We start from the raw sequence: 21,006 nt of genomic DNA, 5'->3' as shown, positions 1-21,006 counted from the left end.
TATTTGTTCAGTCCAGTTTGTTTTTCAGCCATCAGGTGACAAAAAGCAGATGTCACAGATTTTCATAACTACAACATCATGTGCCACCATAAAGCCAGCATGTTTTTATTTGAAGGAACTGAAATCCTATGAAAAGCATTCACGCTGCTGATATTCAGGAGACTTTGTACCCTCATATTAAACCCTTTTGATTGCAGGCTGCTTTGCAGAGTTGACCTTTTTATAAACAGTTTTTCTTCTGCTCGTGGAAAAGTAGTTTTCTCAACACTTTACCAGAGGATCAAGCGTTTTGTTTTGACCTTTTGTCCTCTGCTTGCGGGCTCATGTCCAGGTTAAAGTGGTAATCCGTAAGATTTCAGTCGTGGTTGATTTGGCGACACAGCAAATGTGTTTTAATATACAGGTCCCAGAATACTGAGGGGCAGCAAAACAAAGTGTCTTTTTAATAAACAAGTAAGGAAATAATTGCCCTTTTTCCATCAATCTGTGACCAACTGTGGTCTGAGTAAGTTGTTATTTATATGTATTGTAAATAATAGTGGACCAAGCATTGATCCCTGTGGCACTCCTTTAATTGATAAGCCCGTAAGCGGTTTAGATTTACAGTAAACTCTGAACCAAAACATCTACTCTTATAGACTGCAGTTTGCTGAAGACTTTATTTTATTATCCGTGGCATCAAATGCAAAATGTGAGCGGTCAATAAAGAGTGTTGCCATATTATTATTATTATCTAGGAGACTGTATCATAAAGTGTATTGCACAAACTGTAGTTGCGACACAGAGGGGAAATCCTGGCCACTGAAATACGAGAAGAAAGATGCAGCGAGTTTTGATTATATTATCACTTGAAATTGCGCTGTAAAAACATTTCCTTGTTGTAACCCCTCATGGAGATGAAGAGGCTTCTCACTATCACATTTAGTAAATCCTGATATGAATCAAAACTGCGTGGCAGGTTGAGTTGCGCCTCATCAGATATCAAAACCCGACCATGACTCAAATTCATATTCTCTGTAAGTAGGCATTTCCTTTTACCTTCACCTGCCTGAGTAATATACCAACTAATATTCTACATTTTCTTGCTAAAGTTGGCCATGCTTTTTAACTTTAAGGAAAATATGTGTAAAGTTACATAGAATAACTTGTATTCAACACAACTTTGAAAACAGCTGTTTTGACTGAGTCTACATCTAACTGCAAACTAAATTATTGCTCCATTCATTATTGTTTATTATAAAGTAGAAAAATTATAATTACACTAAATCACATTTAGTTAGTTTGTCAAGGACACCTGTTTCCAAATTGTACAGCTTTTGAGAACCAGTTCGGTTTATTTTCCTTTTTCCATGCTTTTTAAGTTACGTACATTTGGTAGAGTCTCCAGATAGATAGATAGTAACTTTATTGATCCCGAGGGAATTTCAAGTTTCTAGAATCTTAGTTCCATAGTGCAAAACATGTTAGTAAAAAGGCACAAGTAAGTAGTACAAAGTATAAAAATATACCAGATATAAAAATACCAGGAGATGAAGAAAACTGTTAAAAATGAATATAGTGCAGGGTAACAGCTGTGATACACGACTATTAAAAATGTGAATATAGTGCAGAATAGACTGTTAAAAGTGAGTATAGTGCAGGGTAACTCCAACAGCTTAGTCTATGAAAGTGCACTGTGTGCATCTATCTATCTATCTATCTATGTATCTATCTATCTATTATATCCAGAGGTGTTTTCCCCTAATATGTATTTAAATAGGAAGGAAAAACAATAAGAAACACCTCTTAAAGAAATGTAGTCCAGTACAACACCACTTTGACCTCAGTAATCTGCATTTCAAACAATGTCAACACAAACTGGACATCATATAAGTAGTCTTTATGGCTGTATTGGATTGCATTAGATTGTACAGGTGTATCTAATAATAAAGTGGCCACTGAGTGAACAGTTAGCAGCACATTTCTGTTTTTACTGTTAAGATTTACTGTTAATAACCACTAACAACAGCTTGCTTGAGTAAAGGGAAAACTCATCTAACCTAAAGGATAAAAACATTACAACTCAGGGCATTAAAATCAACATTAAAAGGTTATTATTGTAGAGTGAAAAAATACCAGGAGATGAAGAAAACTGTAAAAAAAAATGAATATAGTGCAGCGTAACAACTGAGATACAGGATTATTAAAAATGTGAATGTAGTGCAAAAAGTGATGTAGTGCTGGATAATAAAATATAGGAGATATACAGTCGAGACCAGGGGATTAAGAAATTATATTAACTACAAACTATGCAAATGTGGTTTAATATACCGGTCCCCGAATACTCGGGCAGCAAAACTAATTATTGTCGTTCCTTCATTCTGTGAGCGACTGTGGTCTGATTTTATGCTGCTCATGGCGAGCAGTGAAAGTAAGTTGGTTGGAGATGTGCAGCGGTCGTATCTAGAAGGGAACCGGGGAAACTCTTGTGAGATTGTTAAAGTTTAGGCATTGATCTTTTAGTTTTTGCAAGTTTTTTGCAGATCTCCAATCAGATTTCGCAATTTGCCAATTCCTGTCTAGACGCGACCAAAGTGCAGCCTGTCGCCTGCAGCTCTTCATCTAACAGCTCGCTGTGGCTTCTACTTATTATTCCATTACTCTTTACAATATTTAAAACTGATCTGCTGTCAAAGATGAATTTGTAGATGCATTTTTTGATGAGCGATGTCGGTCAGTATTGAGCTCACTCACAAACACTTTGCATTTCCTGTGACTACTTAATAATAACAGTCAACTCGTGTTTCACCAGTTAAATGATTTTAATGTGAAGCTGCAGCTGTAGGAAATGTTCGGTTTATGTCGACACATTCGTTCGTTTACTGGAAATGTATAAATATTGCAATATAACTACTAATACTTTCATCAGTAAGGCATTTAGGCTCAATCACTATTGTGTTACCTCCTTCAGCAATAGTGACCTAACAGACATTTATTTAGATGAAAATCTTCAACATTATTATTTTAACATGTACAAATTAGGGCTGTCAGTCGATTAAGATAGTTAATGCAAATTAATCATACATTTTGTTCAAAATGTACTTTAAAGGTCCCATATCGTGCTCATTTTCTGGTTCATACTTGTATTTTGTGTTTCTACTAGAACATGTTAACATGCTGTAATGTTCAAAAAAACGTTATTTTCCTCCTACTGTCTGTCTGAATATACCTGTATTCACCCTCTGTCTGAAACGGTCCGTTTTAGTGCATTTCAGTTGAATTGCAATGGAATTGCGTTGCTAGGCAACAGCTTGGGTCCATGTTTACTTCCTGTTAGCTGTGTATGTTATTTACATACACCGCAACAGGAAATAAACTGGGACACATTTAGAATGTTTATGTTTAAAACCATGTCATGGTCTAAATATTGTATATTTGTGACATCACAAATGGACAGAAATCCTAACGGCTTGTTTCAAATGCGCAATTTTTTTAATATGGGCTGTGTGTTTTTCTCCGTATATTGAACGTTTTGATAGTTTAACAGTATTTATAAAGCACTTAAACTTGCTTTATAATGTAAAAGACATGAAAATCTCACTTTCTACAATATGGGACCTTTAAATAGAGATTTGTTAAGTATGTAAATGAGCAAATATGTTTGCTTTATGCAAATGTATGTATATATTTATTATTGGAAATCAATTAACAACACAAAACAATGACAAATATTGTCATCACAGGTACTGCAATTAGCATTAAAAATATGCTTAAACCATAACATGGTTGGTACCGATGGATTCTTTATGTTTTCTAGTTTCATATGATACCAGTATCTTCAGGGTAGCTTTAAAACTGAGCCTAAACAACCTAAAAATCGCAAGTTGCGTTAATAAGTTTAAGAAATTTGTGGTGTTAAAATGAATTTGCGAACTTTGACAGCCCTAGTACAAATGTATATACTGTAACTGTATATATATATTTAGATATTACTGTGCGAGCAGCGTCTGTACTGTTGGATTATAAACAACAGGTGTTCAACAGTGAGTGTTGAAATCTTAACCTCAACCCACCCTGACCTCGTTTCTAACCAAACCCAAACCCTGACCCAGAAACTAAACTACACTTCTTTCCACACTCACGTAACACTAGAAACTAAATAGGTTGTGGTGATAGATCATAGATAATTCAAAGGTTTGTATTATCATAGGTCTATATTCACGTTTTTTTGTATCACAAATTAGCACGCAAGCCATTATTATAATATAGTGTGACTTATTGGATTTGTTCGTCTGCGATTGTTGAATATTAATTGTTTATTTTGATGTGTAGTTTTCTCCTCACATACTTTAATGCAATTTTTTTAAACATATATTTATTGATTTTATACATTTAACACATTGTACATACAACACAGAACCTTCCCTCATATTGAACATATGGCAGTGTATAAAACAATAATAATATAATATAATATAATATAATATACAATATAATATAATATAATATTATATATAATATAATATAATATAATATAATATAATATATAATATAATATTATATATAATATAATATAATATAATATTATATTATATATAACATTATATTATATATAATATAATGTTATATATAATATAATATTATATATAATATAATATAATATAATATTACTTTAAGGTAAATAGCTAAACATGAAGTTAAAAGGATATATATTTACAATGAAAATATAATAAAATAAATAAATATATAAATAAAACTTTGATGCATTTAATAACTTAAAGACTTGTCTCTCCACCCAACACTTACCAGCAATATTATGACATATTGGTATTTAAAATGTTTCCTCAGAGTTTTTTAAAATTAGTTTTCTGTCTGAAGATTTGTATTTTAATTATTATGCGACTCTTGAAATTTGAAGTAGTGGTGACCAGACACCAGTATTTGTGTAGACTACATGTTGTGTATGAAAGCTTTTCTCATTTACATCTCTATGCTGTACTTAAATTTCAGATTATGCTGTAACATCGTTCTGTTTATACTGTAAACATGCAGGGAATGAAATTAGCACCTGCCACCTGTCAAATAACAGGTTAACTGTTGGTTGTAGCAGGTGAAAATTCCAGGTCTCCTGCCACCATGGCAGACAGGTTTTCCTTATACTAAGAAATATTATTTTTTTACAAAGCAATTCTAAAGCCTAAATGAAATAAATGTATATAATAATAATAAATTCAAATTATATAGAGCTTTTAAAGAACTTAAAGACGCTTTACATTATCGGGGGAAACGGTGTGAGACAAACAGGAAACAGACGACTCACACAGGCGCACTCTATATGTATATGGTAACACTTCATTTTACAGGTCCACAAATGTCATGGTAATTAGGTGATAATTAGCAAGTTACCTATTTTAAAGTTCTTTGGAATTACTGTGAAATTACCCCAATATTTACCTATAAATTTATTGAAAATTACTTTACTATAAACATTATTTAATAATTATATTCCGCTATTTCCTAATAGCTGGTAATTTATTTAATACATTTCCAAGAAAAGAATATAGAGTTAATTGATATTTTCACTTTATTTCCATGTCTGCTGGTAAATAGATGATAATTAGCAAATAACTTCTTTGAAATTTCTTTAAAAAACTCCTTCAATTATTATTATTATTATTATTATTATTATTATTATTATTATTATTATTATTATTATTATTATTATTATTATTATTATTATTTGGATAGACAATAAGTCACACAATGGTGAGATTTTTGCCTGATCAGAAGTGTCTTCTATTATTTTTGGAGGTAAATATCTGGTAAATATTGGGGTAATTTGACAGAAATTTCAAATAGGTAACTTGTTAATTATCACCTAATTACCATGACATTTGTGGACCTGTAAAATGAAGTGTTACCAAATATAGTCATGCATTAAGGTTACAGTTTGCCTTTGACCCGCACAGAGAGATGAATGAGTTCACAAAGCAGAGAAAACAACCCTCTTATTATTATGGAAAAGTATCCTTAAAACACCCACGGGTTAGTTTTACCTTTATGACCATAATATAACAAAATAACTCAAATGATTTTATAAACAATGCTGTCATTGAGTCCATTTCATCTCTAGTTTTTAAATGAAAACAGAGAATGTAAATGAGATTCAGGTATGAAATGAGTGCAGAGCTCTCCTGCTGTAATGTGATGTTTTGACCACTAGGTGTCAGTGTGATGCAGAGATGTCTTTAATACATTAACAGTAATACAGAGTGGTTTTCAAAGTTGTACATCTCCTAATGTAATCTTTGTTAGTATATATTTTTCACCCCACAATAGATCTGTTTTAGTCTTTTTTAGGGGGTTACAGGGGGTCTTTAGGGGGAGATAGCAGCTCAACAGTAAGCCTGTTGGGCTGCAGTTTGCCATGTTATGATCTGAGCATATTGTTTTATGCTAAATGCAGTACCTGTGAGGGTTTCTGGACAATATCTGTCAGTGTTTTGTGTTGTTAATTGATTTACAATAATAAATATATACATACATTTGCATAAAGCAGCATACTTGTCCACTCCCATGTTGATAAGAGGATTAAATACTTGACAAATCTCCCTTTAAGGTTCATTTTGAACTGATACAAAATTTGTATTGCGATTTGATATTACAATTTATTTAGATTTTTAACTTTTTTAACACTAGACCATGGGGAAAAAGTTGAATCATACACTTCTAGGGACTTTTACTTTGGAAAATATATAAATTGATCCAGTAAAAATGAGATTTTCAGCATGTATGTAGTCAGACATGTCCTGAAGTCAAATATATCAGTCATTGTCCCGTCAGCTCTGTTTGACTTTATTTAACATAAATGTCAGTATATGGGTGCTCTACAGTTTTTAACGTTGGCCCATTTGACCACGGAGATGAGAGCGACGCCTGGCTCCACCGCACGTTACCACCATACAATAACATTTCCTGTCCGTGACAGAGTTAGCATGCAGCTTTATCCGTGATGTCTAGCTCTGCTTTTCCTGTCAATGTGTGAAACCCAAAGTGTTTCCATCCTTTACTGGATGTGTAGTGTTTACCACGCTGGATTTAACATGTGAGGGTGCAGGTCGTATCCACGCTGACCCTCCGACGTTTTCTACTTTCTCATTTCGGCTCGCTGCGGTTTGTTTTGGTTGACGGATACGGAACGGATATGACGTCACGTTACTCAGAGTTACTAGCCCGTTGCAGCATTTAACTTTCCCAAGGCAAGCGGGAAATCCTTATTGCAATCCTTATATCCTCATGGCCTTGTTCTGTGACGGTGTTTTGGAAACGTGTCTCAGTTCAGTTTGTTCTAGTATCTGATAGAAACTTCACAACACACAGCACTTCTCTCTAACTTCCTGTAAACCCAGTGAACACAGTTCCTCCTCTGAATGTGTCACGCTTCATTACGTCCTGTGTGCTGCTGACCAGGTGTGGCCAGACACACAGGTATCAGCGTGACACTCATCATTTATTAACAGCTGCGTTCGTCCACCTTCCAGTAACACTGCAGTCTCTCTGCAGCCAACAACACGCTCACTAACACTAACAGAGGCCCGCTTATGTCATCGACGCCTCACAACTTATGACTGCGATTAAGTGTGTGTGATCCTCTTTAGCAGCCACCTCACAACGGCGGTCTGTTTGGACGCCGGGTATTATGATGACGCAACGCGTTGGTATGAACGAGGCTTTTTAATCACTGTGGGATCTGTGAGCTGCCAGCGTTCGGCTGTTTGTTTCCTGTTGGTTGGAAAGACTCCTACTACTGCTGCTGCTGTCATTTACTGTCTGTAACTCCAACTTGTAATTCATTTAAACTAGCATCCGGTACTTAGGCTTAAATATCACGATGCAAATATATAAAATAACTTCACATAATCAAATAACAAAACATTAAGTCCAAACAATATTAACACATAAATATAATACGCCTTTTGACTTGTCATCATGTAAAACAGTCACAGGTGTTACTAATAACATTAATGATGTCTACCTTTTTATTCAAGTGTCCCAGTGAGCAATGAAATAGACAGATTACTAAACAGGATAATATTTTTATTTCACTGTTGATTAATCTGATTATTAATCCGATTATTTTCCCAAAAGCCCAAGATGACGTCCTCAAATGTCTTGTTTTGTCCACAACTCAAAGACCAGAAAATATTCACATTTAAGAAGCTGGAATCAGAAAATTTAGACTTAAAAAACTTGAATAAATAAAAAAAAAAATACTCAAACCAATTAATCAATTATCAAAATAGTTGGTAATTAATTTAATAGTTGTCGATTAATCGTTGTAGCTCTAAATATTTAAAAACAAAATGTGTGTGTTCATGTAATGAAGGTTTCATTCATGTGTTTATTAATAGTTTTTGGACAATAATAGAGCTCTACGCAGCGTTCAGTGGGTCAGAAATCTACTTGCTCAAAGTACATTTTTACTTGACCCGATACACATTGTTTTATTTATTAGTCGTTATCAGATAACAACAAAAACCAAAATTAATTCTCATGTTTTGTCCACCTTGCTCTCATACTTGCGGCAAATAATATGAAAAATTGTCATGTCCGTTTTCAAAGGGGTCCCTTGACCTCTGACCTCCAGATCAGTGAATGTAAATGGGTTCTATGGGTACCCACGAGTCTCCCCTTTACAGACATGCCCACTTTATGATAATCACATGCAGTTTGGGGCAAGTCATAGTCAAGTCAGCACACTGACACACTGACAGCTGTTGTTGCCTGCTGGGCTGCAGTTTGCCATGTTATGATGGGAGCATATTGTTTTATGCTAAATGCAGTACCTGTGAGGGTTTCTGGACAATATCTCTCATTGTTTTGTGTTGATAATTGATTTCCAATAATAAATATATACACACATTTACATAAAGCAGCATATTTGTCCACTCCCATGTTGATAAGAGGATTAAATACTTGACAAATCTCCCTTTAAGGTACATTTAGAACAGATACATGTGCGATTAATTGAATATTTAAATTGATTGACAGCCCTGATCTGAACAGTTTGTGACTCTATAGCTTTGTGTAGGTTACTGAGGAAACATGTGCCTTCTTTGTACAGAGAGGCATTAGGACCCAGAGCCTCGGCTCTGTCCTGCTCTCTGCTGTGAGGACTGGAGCCTCCACCATCCGTCCGTCTCTCTCTGCTTCAGATAGACTGAGTGGCTGCCTGCTGGATCTCTGCCTTTTCCCTCTTTCCCTCTTTTTTCTTCTGGACATGGAGATCAGAGGCCCAGAGACTCCCAGCATCCAACAGCAGATGGAGGACTCCCTCAGACTGCCGGCAAGCCCAACTAAGTCTCCTCGCCCGACAGCACTGCAGCTTGTGGAGTAGTTTCCTCCAGAGTTTTCTCTCCACCTGTGCAGAGGGGGAAACACAGAAGTGATACCTTTTCCTGGTTAATCCTCATTTCTTCTTCAGCCTCGTCCTGTGCTCTCACGGCTCTGAACTCTATCTCCTCCCCCTTTTCTCTTTCACTGGTTCAGCTGTCACTCTGTCTGTCACTCTCAGGATATCCCCTTCCCTCTTCCTAGGGTTTCATAATGCATCAGGACCTCATTCAGAGGCAGGGGTGGATTTCATCCCACCGCTTTCTCCTTGTTTGAGAATATGGACCAGTAATGAGTGGTGCTTCAGCATGAGTCAACAGCCCGGGGTCATGGAAATAACGAAAGGTCACCGGCCTCACAGAGCCTCACACTTAACTTTTAATAACTAGATTTTGTAGCTGAGGCAGGTTTTTGGGAGCAGATTTGTTTTGTATTTTTTGGATCTATTGTATTTAGAATCATGGGAAACGCAGCAGGAAGCATGGAGGTACCCCAGGGGAAGGAGGGCAAGGCGGCGGCATCGGCAGCGGCCCCTCCGGGCCCCGCGGGCCCCCAGAAACCAACGGCGGGGCTGAAACTCCCAATGCCACCTGAAGAAGAGCTGGAGCGACGCTTTGGTGCCGTGCTGGTGAGTTGTCACTCTGTGCAGCAGGTCAGCGCCTCACACAGAAGAAAAGAGTGCAAAGAAACAAAGAATTTGGAATATGTTGGAAATGTGCACGTCCTCAGGACCAGCTTATCACAGTGCCAGGTACACAATGCCACTGTGGAAAGATACATAAGAGGTCCTTTATGCTGGAGCTTACTGCAGCATTAGGCTCACTGCATGGTCTGCTGGAGGAAGAATGATGGGGGGGGCAGATCTGTTTACAGTTTAATAGAAGGAGCAACGAAACTTTGCTTTTTCTTCATCACTGATTCAGCTTAGAATACCTTTTTATAAAGAATCACTCTTAAAGGGACTGTTTGTAAGAATCAGAAATGCTTGTTAACAGCGACACCTGTGGCCGTTAAGTCAACTAAAGTCAGCGTCCTGTTGCTCGCGCTTGTGCTCGCTCTACATAGACATGAAGGAGCATCGGTCAACACAGTGAGGAGACAGACGTCAGCTAAAAGCACAATATCACTCTATATTTCAGCTGCTTGGCAGTAATGTTAGCTGACCAGACGAAGGTCTCTCCATGAATCAATGCTGATCCTAGTGTTGGCTTTTCCTGCCTCAGCCTCCTGACCGCGGCCGGAGGGAACGGGGGAGACACCGGAGTTTTGGTCGGAGACGGTAACGTTTCTCTCTGCGGAGCCCCGTCACTTCACAAGACACGGGAAACCTCTGTTGGTCTGGAGGAGCTGCAGCAGTTATTTCTGCACAAACGTCCACTGTACATTCACTAGATATTCTCAGAGCTAAACTAACTCTTCTGCAGTGTGGAGTGAGCAGCATGCACGTGAGAGGTGGAGAGAGAGAGAGAGAAGGAGCGTGGTGTGTGAGTGAAGGCAGGTAGAGGAGCAGAGTACAGCAGAGACTCCGGCCCTGGAGACCAAAGCTACGGTCTCCCCCGCGTCCTCCGACCGCGGCCAACACTGTTTAACAGACGGGCTTCACTAGATACAACCAAGAGGTTTTGGTGCTTCCGTGTAGTTTGTGTTGGAGTCTGAGTCTGAACAGTGTAGCCACACGCGAGCACGCACGGGACACCGACCCGGATTGATTCATACGTGTAAGAAGTTACAATATGATGCCAGTTTCTTCACTCTAAAACTAATTTGTGTTATCGTGTTAACTATGATAGCCCTATTTCTAAGCAGATTATGAATCTGTGATGAAGAAAAAGTAAAGTTTAGTTGCTCCTTTTTATTAAATTGTAAACAGATTTGACTCCCCCCCTTCATTCTCCCTCCAGCAGACCATGCAGTGAGCTTAATGCTGCAGTAAGGTGTCTGTAATAAAGAAGATATCATGCTAGATAAAAGAAAAGGCTTATTTTATATAGTATCCTTCTCAGCGACTCAGAGTCACCAGCGACCAGCATTCCTCGACCTTAACTAGATTTCCTCTTCATGACTTCCCTCACTGAGCTGTTAGTTGTCTCCTGTTTATGACAACATGTGCGCTGACTAATTGACCTCCTCATGCCGTTGCGGTGACAGAAAAAAAACAATGGAGAGACAGTTTAGAGTCTGACAACACCGCTATGTTCAACATGTGGCCTGACGACCTGCTGCATGATGAACCGCATTCCTGTTGTCTTATCGTCGGAGCGTCTGAGGGGTGTAATGATGTGTGACAGCTGATCTGTGATTTGGTTTGAGCCTGAAACATAAACAGACCTCAGGTTTCCTGTGAGTGGACCGGCCTTCCTTCTTACCCTCCTGAAGGTGAATGGCAATCAATTAAATCCCTGATAAATGCTGCTCCCGTCCGCTGAGGCTGTTCAATCAATCAATGTGTGAGCATAAAACACTCCCAGTTAGAGCAAAACCAGAACTCTAATTATCTACGCTCAAGAGCCAATGTTTTTTTTTTTTTCAATAGGAAATCTTTGAACCGTACTCTGTACTCTGTGAAAGTCTGACATTTTCTAATTATTTAAATGTTTTCAGATGTTTCATTCAGCCGTTCAATTATATTTTCAATAATTTTATATTTCCACACATTCTGCCCTAAAAAGAAAAAGCATGTGTGTGTCATCTGGAGCTGAAATACGCTACAGCACATTGCCAAAAGTATGTGGACATTACCTTCACATGTGAACATCATATCTAAAAACTGTTTACGTTGGTGATCAGGTCTGGGTCCAGTCGGTGTTGGATGACGTTGAGGTCAGAGCTCTGTGCAGTCCAGTAAAGTTCCTCCGCACCTAACTGTGAAAATCATTTCATTATGGAGCTGATTTTGTGTTGAAATAGGAAAGAGACAAACACAAACTGTTGGTACAAAGTTTGAAGCTCACTATTGTCTAGGTAAATATCTTTGTATGTTGTAACATTGAGATTTCTCTCGATTGGGACGAAGAGGTTTAGACTAGAGCTGTCTAAGTTAACCTGATAATAACGCGTTAACGCAAATTTGTTTTAACGCCACTAATTTCTTTAACGCATTAACATAACTTGCAATTTTAAGATGTAGCCTCAGTTTTACAGCTAGAGTGAAGATACTGGCATCATATGAAACTAGTAAACCTAAAGAATCCATCGGTACCAACCATGTTATACTAGCTTGTCATGAAGGAGGTTAAATAATGCTCCAAAGTTGCGTTACATTTTGGCGAAGAAAAACTGTCATGTCCATTTTCAAAGGGGTCCCTTGACCTCTGACCTCCAGATCAGTGAATGTAAATGGGTTCTATGGGTACCCACGAGTCTCCCCTTTACAGACATGCCCACTTTATGATAATTACATGCAGTTTGGGGCAAGTCATAGTCAAGTCAGCACACTGACACACTGACAGCTGTTGTTGCCTGTTGGGCTGCAGTTTGCCATGTTATGATTTGAGCATATTGTTTTATGCTAAATGCAGTACCTGTGAGGGTTTCTGGACAATATCTGTCATTGTTTTGTGTTTTTAATTGATTTCCAATAATAAATATATACATACATTTGCATAAAGCAGCATATTTGTCCACTCCCATGTTGATAAGAGTATTAAATACTTATAATACATGTCTGATTCTAGTTTGAAACACAGCTGTTTGTTTAGTGGAAGGTTTACGATATCTCCTCATCTAATACAGATAATGCTTCTGTTCTTGTCTCTTGTTTTGCATGGAGAAAGGTGTTTGCATAATGTTTATAATTTCAGTGCACACAGTTTGTGCACACAGTAAATTCAGTGTGTGTTGCAGTGGAATGATGTGTTTGTGTGTGTGTGTGTGTGTGTGTGTGTGTGTGTGTGTGTGTGTAGGCTGTGGTGGGTCGTGGGATGACCACCGCAATGAATTAATGTGACAACAGCATACGTCTTGTGCCAACCGCTGCAGGTTTTTCTTGCTTGTAGCTGCAGTCGTGTGTGAATGTGTTCAGTCTTTCATGTGCAAAAAAATAAAGCAAACAGGCGTCACTCTGCAGCAGTTTAACTGTATCCTGCTGCATCTAAAGTTATTCCTCCTCCCTACCCGTTGCCGAACACATTCCCACTGTGCTTTCTGCTACATCACCATTGTATCACCACCAAATATAGATCATCTCCTCCACCGACTGCCTTCTGCTGAGTCTGCATAGCAAATCTCCTGAGCTAAATGGAGAAGATACTCGGTCTGCATATTAAACCGGCCGGCTGTGGGCTGCAAACTGTCACTGGTCTCATTCTGCAGAGGCTCAAAGTGTCCAACTTCCCCTCAGAGGTGTGGATTCGGAGGGAGGAGGATGTGCGTGCCGTGCTCACATGTACATTTGCATGTGAGCATGTGTTAAAAGCCAGTGGGGTTCTTTGTGAGCAGCTTTTATTGATGCTTTATTCATTCTGTGATGGATGTCTGATGCCACTGCAGTGTTTTCAGACTGAATCAATATGAAAGCAACAGAAATCTGCACAGCGCCGCTGGATGTGACTCCGATGAAGGACGCCAGTGTTCGAACGCTGGTTTGAGTCACATCCAAATTTTTACGTGGAGCACTTTTCCCCCCAGTGTTTTACATAACACTTTGCATATTTCCCAACTGGGAATGCGGCAGTGGCTGGAATTGTAAATGTACATCTGTGGATTTGTGTACTGTATTTACAGGCACAGAGAGGAGGCCCGACCCTTACTCACTTATAAGCAGAGCTGCACTTTTAGCTGGTTAAGTTTCTTATGAGTTTCAAACTGAGAGCAGAATGAACAGAATTTAAGTGACATCATCTCTACAAAATGACCTTAAAGCTGATCTTGACTGTTTTCTCCCAGTTTGATGTGAACTTGACTGGCCTGCACAGAGCCCTGACCTCAACCTACATTTTTTTTAATAGATTTTTTAATGCCAGAATTGATATAGATAGAGGTAGAAGGAAGAATCTGAGTAACGTGACGTCATATCCGTTCCGTATCCGTCAACCAAAACAAACCGCAGCGAGCCGAAACGAGAGAGTAGAAAACAGCAGACGGTCAGCGTGGATACGACCTGCAGCCGCACATGTTAAATCCAGCGTGGTAAACACTACACATCCAGTAAAGGATGGAAACACTTTGGGTTTCACACATTGACAGGAAAAGCAGAGCTAGACATCACGGCTAAAGCTGCATGCTAACTCTGTCACGGACAGGAAACGTTATCGTATCACTGTAACGTTGCGGTGGAGCCGGCCGTCGCTCTCATCTCCGTGGTCAAACAGGCCGACGCTACGACTGTAGAGCACCCATATACTGACATTTATGTTCTCTGCATTCAAACGGCTCCGATGGAGCTGACCATAGATGGATAAAGAGAACGGAGCTGACGGGAGAGCTAGAGACCACCTTGGAGAAGTTAGAGGAAGTAGACACGTGGGACTACGTCAGGTTTTCAAAATAAGGTGTTAACAAAGGGAACTGTATATACAAAATACATATATGGAAATAAGATTGATTGGATTATATTTACCAGAAGTATTAAACATTACATGTCCCTTATAAATTAAAAAGTAAAGTAAAAGTCCCTAGAAGTGTATGATTTAACTTTTTCCCATGGTCTAGTTTTAAAAACGTTAACAAAAATTGCAGTAAATCGTAATATCGAATCGCAATACATATCAAATCGGCACCCAAGTATCGTGATAGTATCGGGAGATAGGTGTATCGTCCCAGCCCTAATTGTTATGTTGTACGTTATTATTCGAACACCAACCATGATCTTTTTTCTAACCAATCATTTCACAACGTTAACCACATGGCATTACGTTTCTGCAAGTGTGATACGAGGCTGATATGAAACGTATTTTTGGTTCAGAAATGTTAACATTCAAAGTATCCGTCGTTTTCAGAAACGTCAAATGCCAAAATATTTTCTGACAACTCTTTCTGTGTTGACTTTTGTCCATGTGATGTATCTGCATCTTTTTAATAAGACAATATTAAGCTCGTCTTGCTCGTTCTCCATCACTAAACATCCTGGCGTTTTATAAATGTATATTACACTGCATTTAGCAATGGTGGCAAATCATAACCACTCTAAGCTATTTCCTGTCAAATAAATGTATTGATTGAGAAATGTGTTTTAATGTGATTGCATGCGATGCAGTGTAATCAGATTACACGTGAAACAGACCCAGCGTTGTACCGTGTGAGACGGAGAAACAGGGAGAGGAACACTGATTTATTCAGCGGCGATTATTCAGCCGCTGCTGCAGACGCAGCTCGTTTCTGTTCACATGATGATTCCATTGATCCGTCCTTTTGGGACAGTCAGCATGTTGATGAAGGCAGAAATGCATCACTATGCATCGTTCAGCGACACATAAAGAAATGTCCCAGTTCTGTCTGCTGGATTCAACACAGCGTCTTCCCGCTGCCAGTTTGAGTTTGTTGTTTTAACCTCTCGTGTGGTTCCTGTCCAGTCACTCAGCATGCATAGCTAATAGCAGGTGTAAAGATCACTGGTTTTACTCTTTAATGCCACTTAAACCAGCATAGTTGAAGCAGAGTTGGAGGGATTTGTAAGCCTTGATCACACTGAGGCCGTTATTGTGCAGGTTGTCATGGAGAGAGCGTGACAACACGCTTTCACACTTAACACAGTGTGTATAAAATGATCACACGGCCATCAGCACGCTAGAGAGGAAAATTACACTCATTAAAATATTAAACTTGATGACTGTGTTCCTTCATATTTTACGTTTCTGACCCGACAAAAGTAGAGTGGCTCAATCCTTCTCAACAACACACCGGTGACTGATGTGATTATCTGATTAGATGCTGACGTGGTGATTTGTTTGTGTAATAGTTGATGTTAAAAACATTTTCAGAGCAACACATGAAGCACTGTTCTCATTATTAGGGATGTCACGATACCAGAAATATAGTAGTCGATACCAATACTAGTGAAATTCCACGATTCTCAATACCAATTCGATACCACGGTAAAAAAACTAAAGTAAAATTACAGGCGCAAGCGGCAGTTCGCGGGTTCAAGCCTTTTTTCACTCAACAGAAGGAAGCAGCTGAATTGCCAAAATCAAAGCCGCGAGCACTTCAAGTCACTTCAGCTGGTTTAATTCTGTATAAAGAAGCAAAGTGAGACCAATCAAACCCTTTCATCATTACAATGTATGCAGCCTTTCAGTAATTGCTCACTCAAAGTCCTGCCAGTCATATTTCTTGACATTTTGGGGACATGTTTCAACAGCTTAATTAAAAATATCCAGTAAGTTTGGTGATGTTGGGACAAACTCTCATTGATTTAGGGCCAGGCCCATGCACGTTCGGAGCTGGTGTCGCCAGTTCCGAATGGAGTAATCTCTAAATAGTTTTATACTCGTGGTTCAAAATTGTTATAAAATGTATATTGTAAATTTTGTATTAATTGGACAAACAATTTCTGTTGTATAGTCTGATTCCTTCAAACAACTGGATTTATTCAAGTTTCTTGCCGAAAACTAAATTTTACATGATTACATTTGAACACATCATGATGAAGTTAAAATTGAGCTTATACTCATTTTTACTGAATAGAGCCTGGACGCATCATAATGTAAACCAGTGGCACCTGCCATGTTGAAATCGGCAGGACTAAAGCTAGTTAACGTTAGCTGATAGCAGCCGGTAAGCAGCACAGAGCTAACTGCTAACAGCTAACGTTAACTAGCTTTAGTCCTGCCAATTACAACGTGGATTTGTTTTTCACAATGTAGCATCATCGGGGAAAAAATAGTGTGTGTCCCCTGGACGTTTACTGCGTCCCAAAACACATTTTCTATCGTCCCGATGGCGTTAGTCTTGAGCCCTAATTCCCGGGACCTATGATACCTGCAGAACTGTAGAAAACACGAGTACCATCACGTTTTCAGAATTTTGGCATCGACTTGGTACCGAATTTTCGACCACCTTACACATTTTACAACGTCGGCGTTCTATGGTCTGTTATTTCTTTACAACAGACCGTTGCTATGGGCGCAACTCTGATGTCGGACTCTGGCAGACCGTTTTTGTGTCATCAAGTTATTGATTTCTAGTAGCTGTGTAATAAGCGGGATAAATGTGTCCATATTCTCGTAGACGTGGTTAAAATCTGCTGATAGTTGGTGGGTTGTTTGGTCACTGACAGTCAAATCTGGTCGAGGCACATCCACACAGTCCTGAGGAAACAGATTAGTTGAGTTTTTCAGTGTTAATCTCTTCATAAATAAAACCTTAAGATATTTTTCAAAAGATGATAATCCCTCATGATTATTTAATGTTATAGAGGAATACTGTAGGGGCTTTAAATCTCGTCTCTAGAAGTAAACTAAGGTTGTTTTTCTGAGTGATCCAGCAGGTCAGATATATAACCAGCACGTATTGATCAGCAGGCCTGATTTATCAGATTCACATCCAGCCTCACATCACCATTGATTTACTGCACTATGTGGGATTTGCTGTGCCCCTGTTTTTCAGCACTGCACGCATGATGTCTACACAGTAACTTTCCATGTGTTTAGTATTTAGACGGCCTCAGCTTTTAGCTCAGGAATGAATAAAATAAGTGTCTCTAAAACCCCCCAACAATGTATAATGGTTGTATAATTATATGACCCTTATGTGGTTCAGCTGGGGCTTATCTCTGCGCTCTGAGGCCCGGAGGTAAAATCACTGCTGGACATTCGTCAGCAGACTGAGTCAGTGTCGATGACTCCTCGCTCTCACTGACCTTGTGATGGAGTCGCTCAGCTTCAGCTAAGACGAGAGCAGGAGGTGTGACAGCAGACAACGAGCAGAAACAGATAAGATATGAGGAGGATATGTAGCGTTTAAGCATCCTCGAGTGGGTGTCTCCTGTCGACTAGCCCAGTTTCATGTGCGGGTTATTATCGGTTTATTTCTGAGTGCTGGAGTCTGTTTGTTATTTGGGTCACCACAACGCGTGTGTTGATTTGTGTGTAGTGATAATCTTTTTATCAGGACTTCTCAGAAGTAAACTTGTTGTCGTTGACCACATCAGCTGACGAGAGTTTAGGATGAGCCGTTTGCTGGCGTGCGTTCTTATCAAAGTTCAGGATCAACTCGTGTTTTTTAAAAACAAACTCTGACTTTAGAGATAAAGCACTCAAAGCAACATTTCTAATTTGTAGCTTATTATTCTTAAAAGTATAATATGTTTGTCGGTTGCTGTTTGTAAACACACAGCAATCAAAGTTGAGCGAGAGAGAAGCAGTGGTCGAGCAAACTATAGAGTGAATGAAGAGAGGGAGCGGCGTTAGTGAGAACAAAGCAGTGAATCGGAGAAATAAAACGTAATTTTCTGATTGTTTCACAGTGTTTTATATTCTAAAACACGACTAAACAGACCCACAACTCCGCACGACCCTGCAGGAAGGTGGATCATGGGTGGATTTTAACATGGAGGTGTCTATGGGGATTGACTTGCTTTTGGAGCATCTAGTGTCCGTTCAAGGCACTTGGCTTAATTTCTCAGCACTGGAGGTTGCTGCTTGGTGGCTCAGCACACCAGCTAAAGGGGGATTTTTGCCTAGGTATCAGATGCCAAGGGGTGTGACCAAGGGGTGTGACCAAGGGGTGTGACGAAGTGGCGGTATTTGATGACCCGAACACACTCTGCCAGCTGTTATTAGCTATTACATCCCCAGTGGGCAACTACCACAGAAGAGGTTTTGTGTACTTTGTGATTTTTTTTTTTTATTATTTGTTTATTTGATTTGATTTATTTGATTTACCTTTTATTTGTTGTATTTATTTATTTACTTTATTTTTTTAATTACTTAATTCATTTATTTAAATTTTTGTATTTATTTTATTTATTCATTTACTTTTAATTAATTATTTTTTTTCGCATTTTTTTTTTAAAAATTATACATTTATGTTCACACTCATAACATGACGTTACAAAGAAGGAAAGGAAAAATAAATAAATAAAAAGAAAGGCAGAAAGGCTGTTTGTTGACGCCAAGAAACGTCCCGAACTCAACAAAATACAAAGAAAAAAAAAAATGACAGGGTGATATAAGTGATGATTGAGAGGGATTATTTTTGTTTCCGTCACTACATTGTTTTTTTAGAAACATCCTGCATCTATCTCGTAATGTGCTACCACTGAAGATAAGTGACACCGCGGTGCAGCAATAGCAACACAACTGTTATTGTGTTGTGACAACAGACTTGCAGAGTTAACGAAGCGCTGATAATGACCAGTCACTTCTGACTCGTAGAGTGATTCAGCAGTAGTGACTCAAACAGTTCGGTAATGATAATTCACACTGGAGCCGTGATGCATTATTGAAGGAGGCTCCATAGTGGTGTATAGGGGCCCCTGAGGAGGCCCCTCTGTTTGTTGTCATATTGTCTCTAAAGTTAAAATGCCCATCCGGAGAAATAACGGCCATTTATCTGATTTATTATCTAAATCTGAAAGACAGATTTTACCTTTTTTTACTCCTCTGTTTTCAGAACACGATGAATCTTCCTCCAGACAAGGTGAAGATCCTCAGTCAGTACGACAACGAGAAGAAGTGGGACCTGATCTGTGACCAGGTGGGTCTGCTCTCTGGATTCACCGCCATCATGCATATCATCTCTCTGGTTACTTTAAAGAAATAAGCCATTTAACGGCGCATCATGTTTTTATGTGCGGTGGACGTACAGTATAATCAGAGTAGGCCAATCAATACTGTTTACTGACACAATGTGAAAACCAAACATCAGAAACCACCACAATCCTCACAAACACACACAGGAGGAAGCTCATTAATATTGTACGTCACCGTAGTAACCACAGGGAGGTCCATAACAACCTGCTGCATGATGGGAGAGTGACACAGGACACCTGTCACTATCATACGGTGGCTCTCTCGGCTCATCTTAATTAGTTATAATTGCACAAATATGGAAGTCAAAATGTGATCCTTGTAAACTGATAAATTTAGACTAAATAGATAGTTTGGTTAAAAGGCCGGTTACAGCTGGACTGTGTGTGAATATAAACTGCTTCACCACCAGTAGAATAATCTCTAGAAGCTTGTTGAGATCAAACTCATTTACATAAGAGACGCTGTGTAATCAAACTGCCGGTGTGAAACTCCGGCTGAGCTCTGCCCTCTGGGCCCCCCCGCCCTCCTCACTGCAGCACCGCAATCAAATATAATTAAAGATCTGCGTTTGTGTGTGTGCTTCTGCATCTTCAGGAGCGGTTTCAAGTGAAGAATCCACCATCTGCTTATCTGGAGAAGCTGAAGAGTTATCTGGATCATGGAGGAGTCAGTCGGAAGGTAAAACCCAACAGACTCACATCTCAGTTAAAAGTTCAGTTTCTGTTTGGTGTGAAAAACTTCACAAAAGTCTTTTATCACCGTAATTCCTGAAAAATGTATTTGATAAAATTCTTCACCTTTTTGTGGTAGAGAATGAAAACATACCAACGTTTCTCAGATCTGATCTTACTCAAATATTTGCAAGAGATTAAAAGACGTTTCACACCAAGCACGGACTCATGTCCAAAACAATCGTGCAGAAATGTATAAAAACTGACTTTGT

General features: G+C 38.9%; 1 protein-coding gene across 7 annotated transcripts in view; it reads left to right on the top strand.

Moving 5' to 3' along the window:
• fmnl1b (formin-like 1b) overlaps nt 1-21,006 on the top strand; it is a 65,766-nt gene that overhangs the window by 23,497 nt on the left and 21,263 nt on the right. For 4 of the 7 annotated variants that reach the window (XM_074618914.1, XM_074618915.1, XM_074618910.1 and 1 more), the window contains exons 1-3: nt 9,047-10,000; nt 19,924-20,007; nt 20,658-20,741. In XM_074618914.1, coding sequence (XP_074475015.1) covers nt 9,833-10,000; nt 19,924-20,007; nt 20,658-20,741 — 336 coding nt within the window. In that variant the 5' untranslated portion in view covers nt 9,047-9,832. Of the gene's footprint in view, nt 1-9,046; nt 10,001-19,923; nt 20,008-20,657; nt 20,742-21,006 lie in introns of those variants that run through there. The other 3 variants (XM_074618912.1, XM_074618911.1, XM_074618916.1) reach the window with 3 other exon arrangements.

Source organism: Sebastes fasciatus, chromosome 20, assembly GCF_043250625.1.
Source record: "Sebastes fasciatus isolate fSebFas1 chromosome 20, fSebFas1.pri, whole genome shotgun sequence".
Lineage (NCBI taxonomy): Eukaryota > Metazoa > Chordata > Actinopteri > Perciformes > Sebastidae > Sebastes > Sebastes fasciatus.
This window is presented reverse-complemented; position numbering and strand designations above follow the sequence as displayed.